At 35.2% G+C, this 12,964-nt stretch overlaps 2 protein-coding genes across 5 annotated transcripts in view; one reads left to right on the top strand and one right to left on the bottom strand.

The window, feature by feature from the left end:
* The window catches only part of LOC129000994 (WD repeat-containing protein 7), a 160,224-nt gene that overhangs the window by 24,471 nt on the left and 122,789 nt on the right, over positions 1 to 12,964 (top strand). For 3 of the 4 annotated variants that reach the window (XM_054428111.1, XM_054428113.1, XM_054428110.1), the window contains 6 exons: positions 359 to 554; positions 1,827 to 1,996; positions 2,784 to 2,943; positions 3,351 to 3,488; positions 4,995 to 5,063; positions 6,984 to 7,091. In XM_054428111.1, the coding sequence (XP_054284086.1) occupies positions 359 to 554; positions 1,827 to 1,996; positions 2,784 to 2,943; positions 3,351 to 3,488; positions 4,995 to 5,063; positions 6,984 to 7,091 (841 nt within the window). The remainder of the gene's footprint in view (positions 1 to 358; positions 555 to 1,826; positions 1,997 to 2,783; positions 2,944 to 3,350; positions 3,489 to 4,994; positions 5,064 to 6,983; positions 7,092 to 12,964) is intronic. The other variant, XM_054428112.1, reaches the window with a different exon arrangement.
* LOC129000998 (cuticle protein 7-like) lies at positions 8,367 to 12,733 on the bottom strand. Its single transcript, XM_054428117.1, has 4 exons — positions 12,602 to 12,733; positions 9,961 to 10,218; positions 9,380 to 9,556; positions 8,367 to 8,829 (listed from the first exon to the last, which is right to left on the bottom strand). Exons 1-4 carry the CDS (start codon positions 12,611 to 12,613, stop codon positions 8,536 to 8,538), a joined length of 741 nt encoding a protein of 246 aa, XP_054284092.1. The 5' UTR covers positions 12,614 to 12,733; the 3' UTR covers positions 8,367 to 8,535.

Raw genomic sequence — 12,964 nt, 5'->3', positions numbered from 1 at the left:
AAATTATCTATCCGTTTCAGAGAAGATGGTAGCATAAGTTAAAACTTAGCTTTACGGTAGGCATTCGTATATGTGAGGTATTGTCAAACTGAAAGGGAACATCTCTAAGTCTACTATTGACAACAGTAAGCCCTAATTTTCTAAAAAACGTGAGTCCACACATAACATGTCTTAAACTTTCTTCAATGTCTCGGTGGAAACTTGATGAACGTTTATAGCCGTTTGTTTAACTGTGTACATTCTTCTACAAACCTTAAAATTCAACTTGATATATTTTTTTAAATATTGATTACCTACCAGAGTTCAGTTTTACAATGAGAGGAATCACTCAGTGTGCTCACTTGTGTTGTTTGCTCAGTTGAGGGTGCAGAAGTGTGTGTGTTCGGTGGCCAGTGATCACTCGGTGACACTGCTCAGTCTGACGGAGCGCAAGTGCATTGTGCTCGCATCTCGTCACTTGTTCCCTGTAGTGACCATTAAGTGGCGGCCCCTGGATGACTTCATGATTGTCGGCTGTTCCGACAGCACTGTGTACGTGTGGCAGATGGAAACAGGTCAGTGTGTATCCCATATGTTATGTTTGACACATTTCAAAATTTAGCTCCAATTATTGGAATATGTATACTGTATTGCTAATAGTGCCAGTAATGATTCTTTTTTTAAAGACCTTACCTGTTTAACCTAATCTATTAGGCCTAGCTATTGTAGAAATACAGGGTGTCCCGGAACTCTCTACCAATATTTTAGGGCATTGATCCTGGGTAAGAAACGTACCTAAATATTATATTTAAATTGTCCGGAAGTCCTTAGTTAGTCACACAGCCGCCATTTTGTTTTTTTCAGTTATTAATTTTTTTCTAAAGAATGGTTAAACATACGAAATGGAAACTTTGCACAAACATTTATGACAACTAGACAAAGCTACAAAAAAATTATGAAGATTTTTAAAATTCATAAAACTAAATGGCGGCCATTTAAAATGTTCTTTCTTAAATAACTAAAAAACCATTGATTTAAAAAAAAATTAAAATTGCCGCCATTTTGTTTTATGAATTTGAAAAATTGTGATAATTTTTTGGTAGCTTTGTCTAGTTGTCATAAATGTTTGTGCAAAGTTTCCATTTTGTTTGTTTAACCATTCTTTAGAAAAAAAATAATAACTGAAAAAACGAAATGGCGGCTGTGTGAGTAATTAAGGACTTCCGGACAGTTTAAATATGATATTTAGTTATGTTTCTTACCCAGGAGCAATGGCCTAAAATATTGGTAGAGAGTTCCGGGACACCCTGTATATTACATTTTTTTAATGGAAATAAGCAGTAAATAATAAAAACTGAATGGGTGGTTATTTTAAGCCATGTTTACATGAAGCCAGTTGGCATATAGGTTACCTGCCTCAGGTAACTTGAAATACTCTACGGGCAAGTAACCTGCCTGCTCTACTATTGTGTTATTACGGCTTGAGGGATTATTTAATATATTTTCTATCAGTATTAGGAAAGCAAATTTTAACAACCTTTCGGAAGCTATAATCTGAACCCGTTCTCAGATGAGAAAGTACCTTAAACATGATAAGGATAAGATTAGTACCCAAACCTAATCAAAGATGAAAAAGTTTGCTTGTCAACCTTGCAAAAATTATTTTTTTTCACCTACTGTAATAATAAAATTATTTGTAATAAGTATAATCTAGTTTGTAATAACTCTTTTAATGAAATAAACTTACCATCACCAAAAATCAGCTTCAAACAAAAATGATCGAGTGAATTGAAACAACTATGAAGGGAAAGTGAACTAGCATCTCATGCTTTTACATCCGTTGGCAGGACACCTGGACCGAGTGCTTCATGGTATCAGTGCAGAAGAGGTGTTGTATGCTTGTGATGAGACGACTTCCATCACTCAGCCTGGGGAGTCTGGCCTCGCCAATCCTGCGGTGCACTTCCTTCGAGGGCTACGGCATCGGAACATGTCAGCCATCCGACATGCTACACAGGTTCGTCACTACACCCACTATATGAGCTTTCTGATTTATTTCCTTGCTAGATTCTTTTACATAAATAGTACGATCGAAAGTAAGCATGGGCTTAGTTGCTCTTGAAGGGAATGAAAACAAAACAATGAGATAGACTTAATCTGTTTTTCCATAAAACATAACAGTGGGACCTCGATTATCCAAAATTTGTTTAACTGTTACTCTCATCTGACACATCAAAAAGGTGAATATCCCACATCGCAAACTGTATAGCTTATTTGCAAAACCATTGTAATTTTTCAATTTGTAGGCCTTGTAATTTGTACAGTAATTTCTGTCATACGTTTACCACAGGTGATGGTGATTAAAGATTTTACCTTGGGACACGAATGGTGTAGTAGTTTTTCTAGTGCTCGTTCTGTATAGGAGGTTTGAATTCAAATGCCAATAGCCAATAGCTTTTAGCTATGTGAATGCAGTTACCAATCGTTGGATTTCATCTTACGCTATCAAAACTTCTCTAAAAATTTAAAGTTAATTCACTATTTCAGAAAAAAGGACATGTCTTTTTGAAAGCAAGTTAGAGAGAAATTTAAGGTGAAGAAACCTTTTCTGTATTAGAAAAGTTTCTCGACTTGAATAAATTTTATTGTAGTTACTTACTGATTCTTTTTGTGTGATTTTAGTTGTGGTTACATTAAGGTTAGGAAAAAGAAGGAGTGAGAAATGATTAAACACATATTACCATTTTTGGAAACTAGTTTTCCAGTTTTCCTGCAGAGTCACTATAAACAAGTGAATGTTGCAGAGAGGGTTACATCAACTACAGCAGCTTAGTCAGCATCACAACCAGGACGGTAGTGACCACCAGAAGTCCCGAGCCTTCCCACTGATGATCCAGGGACTGCGGACCAACCCCAAGGACCCTGAGAGTCACATTCTCTGCTTTGACATCGAGGCACTTATAGGTGAGGGTACTGCAGATTCAAGTGACGAAGATTAATAATAAAAAATGTTAAGGGTTCAGAACTAAACTCAACTGGTTTCAATGGGGTGAAGTTTCAGTTGGTTGGAGGTAATAAGAGAGCTACACAATGCACATTATACTTTCTACTGATTTATTCATAAGTCGTAAAAATATGCTTGGTATATGCTGCCATTTCAGAAATTATGTTTCACGTTTATGACAAAACAAAGGCAGTGCTTGAATCGTGGAATTTAAGTACTAGATTAAATAAATATTGATTAAAAGCCATATCTTCCAGTGTACTTCCATCTTGTGATTCTTCAAGAAACTTTCCTTCACTCTTCTACAATTCCTCCAAACCTCTCCACCCAAAGACAGTTAGTTATGATTGTCACTTGTATATTGCAGTACAATTGTTGAGTGAGGAGTACAGCGCCATGTCTCCGGGTACGCTAGAGGCTCAGGGACTGATCAACTCCTCAGAATACTTGAAGGTGGCAGCGTTGACTCAATCTGCATCTCCTGATGCCCACAAAAAGATTGCCGGTATGTAAATCACATTAAATTAAATGTTGGTCGTTCAAATATTTGTTGCATTGTACTTCCAAAACTGTAATTGTTTAACAAAATGATTTGTTAGTTATTTCCCTCATATATTCATTTCAAACGTAAGGTGGCAGTAATGTCTCCGGAATTTGAGAGTTAAGTAACTTGATCACTGCATCTGCTCGTCATAGTTCATACTATGGTATACTTCTATACTTTTGGCAAAAAGTATAATATAAACCGAAGTTTGTTTGCTTTGTGACCGGTATTTCTGGGTAGATGCCAAACATGTATTTCGAACACCGAAATAGTTTGGCGGAGAGGTATTTATTCCAGGGGGGACTAGTTTTATAAAAAAATTATTGAGGACAAATTCATAAATTTTACTTTTGTCAGAAAATGGTTCAGGTCATTGCTCTTAGACCTAGGGTATTGAATTCTAGCTTCAGTGTTATTCAATGTCTCACCACTGCCGCTCCTAAGGACCAAACGTTTTCAACCAAGGAGGATACTTGATTTCTATCAGCAAATACTCTTTTTTAAATGCGGTGTCGGTATAAGTACCCAGCTAAAAACTTCAGTTTCTTTTTTGATAACTAACTTAAATATTTTATGGTTATCAAAGGGATTACTTGACCAACTTCATACGATTGCAAGCGAATTCTGCCCAACATGGCTAAAATTACCCAGCAGTCTAAGTGTTAAAGAAAATCCGCTAGACCGATACTTAATTATTGATATCAATTGACATAATTTATAATTGACTAGCTGTAACCCGCGGGCTTTGCCCCGTTTAACTTCTTAATTTTCAAGATTATCTCGTTCGCATGGCTCAATCATGTCCTGGTTGAAGTTTGTTCGCTACGCTCACTCACCTTTAGGTTGGAGCTCGTTCGCTGCGCTCACTTGCCTTCAGGTTAGCTCGTTCGCTACGCCAACTCGCCTCCAGGTTGAAGTTCGTTCGCTACGCTCACTCACCTTTTGGTTGCAAATTAGCTGTTGTCATAAATGTAAAAGAAATAATAGTGCTGCACCCTGTTGGTAATCCTTGTAACTTTAATGCTATTGAACATCATAGAACAGAACCAACTTGTTTAATTGAAACAGCTGTTAAGATTCAATAATTCCATTTCTCATAAGGTTAACATGGGAAACTCCAGAGCCACTGGGGCGGAGCCCGAAAGGATTTTTTGAAATAAGAATATGCCTATATGTTAATCGGGAATGTGAGCTATCATCATGCCAAATTTCAGCCCAATCTGACCAGTATTTTTCGAGTTTACTTTTCCCATACACACATACAGCAACCACCTCTTTTTTATAATAGTATAGATAGATATTGAATGATTCAGTTTAGTGGGGTTTTACAAAAACTATTGACATTGTTTTAGTCATAGGAATATCACAAACATTACTGCCAATAAATTAATTGAGGATTATGGATTAATCATGATAGCAAACAAGTTTTTTAACCTCAAATCTTCTTTGCAATGCTTACGAGGACAGATTTCTTTGGAAAAGTGAAGGACAAGGCAGGAGATATGGAGAGAATGCTTAAAGAAAAGGATAAACATGGTAAAAATGTTTCCCGCAGCATGCTTTATATTCAGTATTTTATTTTTTGAGCGGAGCGAGCGAAGCGAGCGTAGCTCTTTGGGATCAACTTCAATGCAACAAATAAAGCAACATCACTCAATAACGGCAGAACACATTTCAGCTAAACTTAACAAGATTACTTAGACTAATAGTGAGATGGTTAATAAACAAACAAATTTCAATTAGATAATGCTAATGCAATTTAAAACGAACTTAAAATTTCCAAATTTTAACATTAGGCTTATGGGACTAAAGTAGCCATATGACAGTTTTTTGTTTACAAGAAAAATGTAAACAAGAGAACCAGTGACTACTTTCTTGGGAACCTATTTGTGTTGCCAGCTGATCAGAAACAGCCAATGTTAGAAATCAGGATTTAATAAGCGATATATTGAACCGAATCGAAATCGATATTTAATCCGATAATACATCACAGGTTATATTATGTTGAATTACATCGACGGTGCAGTAAGTTATTACACTTATTAATAAAACGCAGATTGAACACTGATCTAATTTAGGCATGTGGGGAAGGTAGGTCGGGGTTTATGAGTATTCGTGACTACATGTTTTGAAATAAGGTTAGATTTGGGAGGTAAAGTGTAGGTTATAGCGAGTATGTTTTATCTATGGTTATAGGTAGGTGATCGAGTTGTTTATTTGTGTTGCACCAAATAAACTGATAATATTTTCCTGGTCACAACTACTATAATGCACTTTTGGAAGAGGTATCTGAATAACAAGATGTAGTATAAACAAGTCTGAATTATTATAATTTTAATCAATAAAACCAGCATCTATTGATTTTTTACATTTAGTTACTTTTATACAAATATCAAATCACGTTTGTTCCGCTCAACTGGCTTTCACCTCTCTGAAAGCAACCCTAGTATATTGATGATTCTGATATTGTTTTGATTCTTGAAAGACTAAAATAAAACTATGAGTACATTTTCAATCTAAAGCTTGTTGTTTTAGTGTTTGTGCAATTCATTTGTTTAGACTTCTTTCGAGTGTTGTTAATAAAAAAGTTTTATTTGTAGTATTACTGGAAAAGGTATTTACCAGTCACTGAAGTCAAACACATTACTGGAAAGTCTCTGTTTTTACCAGGAAATCACAGAAGATTCTGATAAGTCACTTAATTTAATTTAAATGCATTCTGTGTTACAGATTTTTATAATTGCTACAGAAATAAAATATATGAAAACAGATCATTTAAATATTAATACTCCAAAATAAAAGCCACAATAAAGAATTTGCTTGTTTTAACTATTCATTTCAAGTCAACACAAAAGTAGATTTTTCTGTGTATCCATACTCTCAAAATTTATTCAGTGATCAACTGATTTTTTCTTAAATCAAAGTGGTTTTTCCTATATCAGAAAACCCATGGATATTACATGTAAAGATGTTGTTGAAAGGTCACAAGTTTTGATTTAAGGAAACTGGTAGATGCCCTGCAATACCTTTGGTAAATGTTTTAATTTAAACTGTACAAACTTTATTATTGCCAGTTATACCTTTGACTTTTTCCTTGCATTCTCGTTTTAAAATTAATTGTTGCCAGTTTTTGAATAAAAATGAACATAGTTTTATTGAGCCATAGACAGATTGCGTTGATTTGAATTACTGGTTTCTGCCGAATACACCAACCTATCTAATATGCCAAGCCAAACTGAAAGGAAAAGTTTTTGTAAATCATAGCAATTTTCTTAGCACAAGTTTGAGGGAAAAGTGGATTTTGTTGTAAGATAACATGGCTATGGGATGGATGGGATGTCTGCTTCAGTATTGTTAGGTTAATTTCAGTACACTAACATTTGTTCCTTTTCCATAAAGTGCATATCCTACTCTTTATATGTATACAATTTTAGCGTTATATGGTTTTTCTTGCAGGTGTGTTGGCCAAACTGAAGGAAGGAGCGGAGAATGTACAGACCAAGCTGCAAGCCAAGGCAGAGAGTGTCGGCTTCCGTCCTATCAACCCTGAGGCGACAAGTCGAGGTTAGTCTTAAGTTATTGTAAAAAATCTCCTGAAACTGTTTTGCTTTTAAAACTCAACCTCTTTGGTCGGATCTCCGGTTAACCCAAACAGTGAATAACAATTTAACTCGGTTAGGCCTACAACATAAACGTCAACTAGATTTTATATACATTTTAGTAGCGCTATTGCTTTATACAATGGCAAATCGAGCAGTGATTGTGTTTCTGCCGTTTTTACAACCGAGTTTGTTTGCCATGACTGTACATGTGAGGCCGGACTGTAGTATTTGCACCTGAGTCATCATCATTATTTTGGATTTTTGTGAGGTACAGCTTTAATTTTTCAAGTTTCTTTCTCTGTAGTAAAAGAATTTTAAGTAAATGTTTAGTTTTAATATAGGCCTCAAAAGTAGTAGTTTTTTCACTTTGCTAAAACAATTGGCAATCTACAAGATTTGAATTTTAAATTTCAGGACTTGTTTCCTGTTTAAAACAGAATGTGTCAGAAGGTCTAGGCTGTGGTGGGTAACTGTCATCCTAGCTCCTGCAATCAGCAATGTAACGGTTATATATAATTTCAATATTTAGTTAGCAGTGTGAAAATAGTCCTTATGTGGGAATTGTGTGATTTAAGTTGATGAGGTTGGATGATATAAGTTTATCAATATGATTTGGCGAAGGGGTTATACCAACAATATGTTTTCTATCACTTCTAGAAAAATGTCTAAACTCATCTATGTAGGTATAACATTGTTGGTTTATACAGGGTGGCCACAGACCAGTAATATTTCCCATTATTCTTGTAATATGGATATAAGACAAATTTTAAGAGTTTGGGTTTGACACCAAATGACGTTCTGTATTTGCTAGAGTAAACAGTAAACACCTATTAATCTCCGTTAGCACAATGAAATCGTGAACGTCTTCTGTGGTCTTGGTAAAATCTAGAACATCTTCCAAGGTTACGGCAAAATAGTAATCATTGTCTGCAGTAATGGTAAAATTGTAAAGTTGTGTGAAGAAAACAACCAAACAGCAAGTAGTTTGTTAATAACTACTATTTGTAAGAACCTTCTGTAGGCTAAGATTTTAAAATTTATAATAATAAAGCCAACTGATGGATTATTTTTTAATGATTTTTCTTCAAAGAAAATATTAGGAGTATTTTGCATTTATGTAAACTTGTAAAATAATAATATAGCTGTTTTGTTATCATGCATTTTCATGTAACATTTAAGTTAATGAAGTACATTCTATAGCAGGATGGTAAACTGAAGTCAGAATGAAACTAGCAAATTGAGAAGGAAAGATTTATTGCAATTTTTACATTGAAGAGAGGTAACAGTCAAAGTGTGGTTGTAATGCCCAAAGAAGTTGTAACACCGTTGATGGAAATTTCCGCTAGAACCCAACTGGGGTCTCTATCAGCTCTGGTACTGAGCGGAGAGGTGGAGAAGGGGAGTAATTACTTGGCGAAAGCGTAGTTGAAGGGGTAAGCGGAGTATGGGTAGGCAGCGGAGTATGGGTAGGCAGCGGAGTATGGGTAGGCAGCGGAGTAGGGGTAAGCAGCGCTGTAGGGGTAAGCAGCGCTGTAGGGGTAAGCAGCACTGTAGGGGTAGGCTGGGGCAGCGTAGGCAACGGGGGCGGCTACAACAGCGGGGGCAGCAGCCAGGGGAGTAGTGCTGGCTGGAGTCTGGACTGGAACAGCTTCACGACGAGATCGGCTCTTGGTCTTCTCAAACTCAGCGAAGAAACTGGCCTGCAATGTTCGGGCAGATTGTAAACAATTGGTTGACACACAAGTGAATCTGAGTTATTGTCTCGTGCTAATCTTTTTACTTTACATATTAAGCTTTTATAGTTCAATCACTTTTATCTTAGACGAGTTAATCACAAAATTAGATTTATAATTACATAGAGGATTTGATCTCAATTAGTTAAAATTAATTAAGATGCTGTTCATTGACTGTTTGTAAGGCGTACTAAGCATTTGAGGGGTCATGAATGCAAGCGCAAGGTAAGAAATTTGCACTGTAGCGTGACTGCTATCAGGGGTAATATTTTTGTCAAAGTATGTGAGTAGGTTTTGTTTTATGTTCATACTCTTGTTTGGATCCGGAAAATTTTTGGATTAGCGGAATTCTACTGTACTTTTTCTTGTTACTTTTGAGGCTAATTTACTATTTCAAAATTAATTTTTATGTTTGTTTAACTATTGTAAACTTAAAATTAGTTTACCGCAAAAATAAACAATCGTATGTGCCTACTAAAAAGCTGTCATTGTACATATTTGAATTGATCTGACTCACCTTGGCGGCAGCTACCTCAGGGGTGTCAGACACAGGGGTGGGCTGGGCGAGGGAGGCAGCAGGCAGGTCGTTAGAAGCAACACGGTAGCCGAGGGCGTCAGCAATGTAGTTTGTCTGGACGAGCTTACCTTCGGGGTTGATGTAACTGAAGCTGCCAACCTTGTTACCAGCTGCGTCCTGTAATAATAATCAAACTGTGAATCTGATAAATTACAATAAGGGCATCTAAATCATTGCCAACAGAAATAAAATAAAATCTTTTTTAACACTTTAAGACTTTAGTGTTGTCCTACAACGATGATAAAATTGAGAAAATGTAGATTTAAAATCGTAGATGAGTAAAATCATTGTCAAAGTAAACAAAATATTGTTTAAACATTATTAGCCTCTTGATCTTGTAATAATAAGATAGCAATTGCCAAATACTGAAACTCCAGATCTAAAACGGTGATAGGTAACTGAACTATTGTCAAAGTAAATCAAATAAAATCTATTTATTATATTTTTAGTCTCGGAATTACTTTTATCTTTTATCCTTGTATGTTTTTATACAAATAGATGGATTACGTTACTCTCTTTACCTGGACTACGCTCTGGGCCTGAGCGGGCTCGGAGAATCCGTAGCTGACTTGTCCAGCGATGTCCTGGGCATAATACTGAGTCTTGACACCAACGGGGGCAGCGTAGGCGTAGGGGGCGGCGAAGGGAGCAGCGTAGGGAGCGTAGGCAGCATAGGGGGCAGCGTAGGCATAGGGGGTTACCAGGGGTGAGACTGCTGAGTAGGCGTAGCCAGCGAAAGGCTTAGCCACAGCGCAAGCGGCAACAGCGCAGAGAACAACCTACAAGAATAGATTTTTTTTAAATGTTTGCTTGTAATATGATCAGTGGGCTATGATTGTGTTTGATTGTTTTTTTGTGAACAGAAATAAAATTTGATATTTTAAAATACTGTTTAAAAGTAAATGCACTTTTTCAACATATTTCTAAATTCTTTTACCATGTGAGACAAAGCTTGTATTATCTAAAATATAGAAAATATACTTCCCTTTTCAATCATAAAAATAGATCTACATTTTTTCTGAGTCCTACTGTATAAATAGATTTTAATATATAACAATAAACTATTACAACAGCAGCAATTTTTTTGTTTTTGCTCACAAAAACTGGAACATTGTTTAACTAGAAATATAATTAAGATATTTTTTTATTTTACTGTTAACTATAAATATAATTATTGATTTTAGTTTGCTTCAAATTTCAACTAAATTACAAACATTCATACAGCTGCTCATCTATATAATTAAAAGAATTTTTAGGAATTTTGTCTGCAGCAAAATAGTGAAACAGGCTTTAACATTATCAAAACTCATGAACAAGAAAAAATTGTAAGACTCCTAAAAAAACCTTTTGGGCAACCTAAAGCCTATAAAAGGACAGAAAATATTGTATTAAAAAGAATCATCAACAACTTTTTAAGGTACACAATCGTCATACGCATTATTATGTTTATCCTCCCTTAATTTAACTAAGATTTTAATAACTTCACTCTATTTATCGCAGTTAGCTAAATTTACGTAAAACCTAAAGAGTAACCGTCGAATTCGACGGGTTTCACCTAGTTGGGTATTAATTTAAAGCTCTTATCCTCTAGATGTGCCTTTTGCGGGTTTGGATGAATCCCGTGAAATCCCTTCGTCATATTGGCTTTTAAAATTTCATAGTTTGTGCTGAACTCAGTTGTTAATCATCTGAACTTTTTCAAGTTTATATTAAATTTGTTTACATCAAAACAGATGGCCATGATAAAATGTTGTTTTACATCCATACGAAAATGGGGTTATCTGTGGTTGGTGATGTTTCAGTGAATTCAAGTAAAATGTTGTTATTTGTGCAAAAAGTAAAGAAGAAAATTACTTGCGTTAGATTTTCTGTTTTCATTGTATGCTTCATTAGTATTTGTAATTTTTCTAAGATGCCTAGAAGAGTTCGCACACGCAATGATAATAATAGGACTCACAATACAAATAATAGTGACATAATCGTTCCCACCCTTATCCACTAAACTATATATCAAATATGTCACGGATTTTGAAGTCACAAAGTGACGCAGGCTGCTAGTTAATGTTAAACATATTCTGATATTATGAATGTTCAAACTGTTACTTTGGCAAACAACTTCTAAACCTACAGCCAGGATACATTGTCACTATATAAGTTATCATTAGTTATTTCTTACTTTGTTTTAAAATTTTCTACTTAAAACCAATTACTTATGCAGTCTCAAGGCCGGTTCACTAAAATATAAGTCTATGATTTCTATCCAGTTTTAACCTTTATGTTAAGGTTTTTAAACAAGAGCCCCAGTTAATTTAAGTTGGAATAAAACTTATCGAATGAGGAGTTTTTCTTTATTTGTATTGTATGTTTACAACTCGCACACATTTTTACTTCACCCTAATGTGTTGTAGAAGACAGGGGATATTGCTTTACTCCTTAGCAAGCTTCTAGATGTTTTACTCATTACAATAAAAATAAACAAGTTTGTCCGGATTAGCTTTTTAAAAACCTAATAAGATTGGTAGCAATATTCCAGTTATTTTGTGCATAAACCCTTGCTTATAATAAAACACTCTGTACAGACAAAAAGTAAAAAGCTTGAATAGCTTTGTTACAGGAAACACTCTAGGCCAGGATATTGAATTGTAGAACAAAGGGGATAGCAGCAAGCTTACCTTGTAAGAAGTACATTGAAATCATAGATCACACAAAGAAGAGTCCCCTATGTGTTTCATCTGTCCTCTATGTGTTTTATGGCCAACCTGTACTTCTTATAATGTAAGCTAGCTGCTATCATCTTTATTCTACATTTTAAAATGCTTAAATAGTGTATTTAGAATTAAAATACAGTTAACTAATGATATATTTTATACAAACACTCATGCATTTATTTAACTCATGGCTGCAAGATGAAGGGGTGTAAGTATATAGGCTTATCATTCTGTAGTTACACCCCTTCATCTTGCAAGCGTCTAACTAATAATTTTTTATTTAAACAACAAACTTTTTCAATTTCTCTAATTAAAAGCTAGCAAAAATTAACAGGATATTGAAACTGTTTTGTTCTGTAGTGACTAGGACTTCCCCAGGATTATGATAAATTTTAAAAAGTAAAAATTATTGGTTGAATTAAAGAAAGTATAAAAAATGTTTAGTAGCACTTACCAAGAACTTCATGATGAGAGAGGAGACAGTTCAGTCAGAGACCCAAGACTGATGAGCATGTGTCTGCCCCCCCCAATATATACCAGCCCCCAAGGTCGGTGAAGCTCATCCACCCGCTTTTTGCTTGTTTTTGTGTATCGTATCGCTCCAACCAAAAGTTCTTTTTCCATCACACCCGCTAAATGGGGCTTTAGTTGATTTCTATAAAAATGTTGTCCATTTGAAACCAAGACAATTATTTCAATTATATATTTTGTTTAGGATATGGAAAAGGCACTGGTTAGAATATGTCTTTTGTAAGCACTTTAGAAAGGGTACAATAGTTAAAACCATCAACACAATCACTCTACTAACTTTTATTGT

The sequence above is a fragment of the Macrosteles quadrilineatus genome, unplaced genomic scaffold (assembly GCF_028750875.1).
Source record: "Macrosteles quadrilineatus isolate MER2022 unplaced genomic scaffold, UCM_ALF_1.0 Scaffold_8__2_contigs__length_117827958, whole genome shotgun sequence".
In the NCBI taxonomy this organism is placed as follows: domain Eukaryota; kingdom Metazoa; phylum Arthropoda; class Insecta; order Hemiptera; family Cicadellidae; genus Macrosteles; species Macrosteles quadrilineatus.
The sequence above is the reverse complement of the archived record's forward strand: the minus strand, read 5'-3'. Positions and strand labels throughout refer to the sequence as shown.

What these genes read in the sequence shown, in the direction of transcription:
- LOC129000998 (XM_054428117.1), bottom strand. An exon ending in AGGCCCAGAGCGTAGTCCAG is followed by an intron (nt 9,557 to 9,960) that starts GTAAAGAGAGTA and finishes TTATTATTACAG; the next exon opens with GACGCAGCTGGTAACAAGGT. An exon ending in CTGAGGTAGCTGCCGCCAAG is followed by an intron (nt 8,830 to 9,379) that starts GTGAGTCAGATC and finishes CGAACATTGCAG; the next exon opens with GCCAGTTTCTTCGCTGAGTT.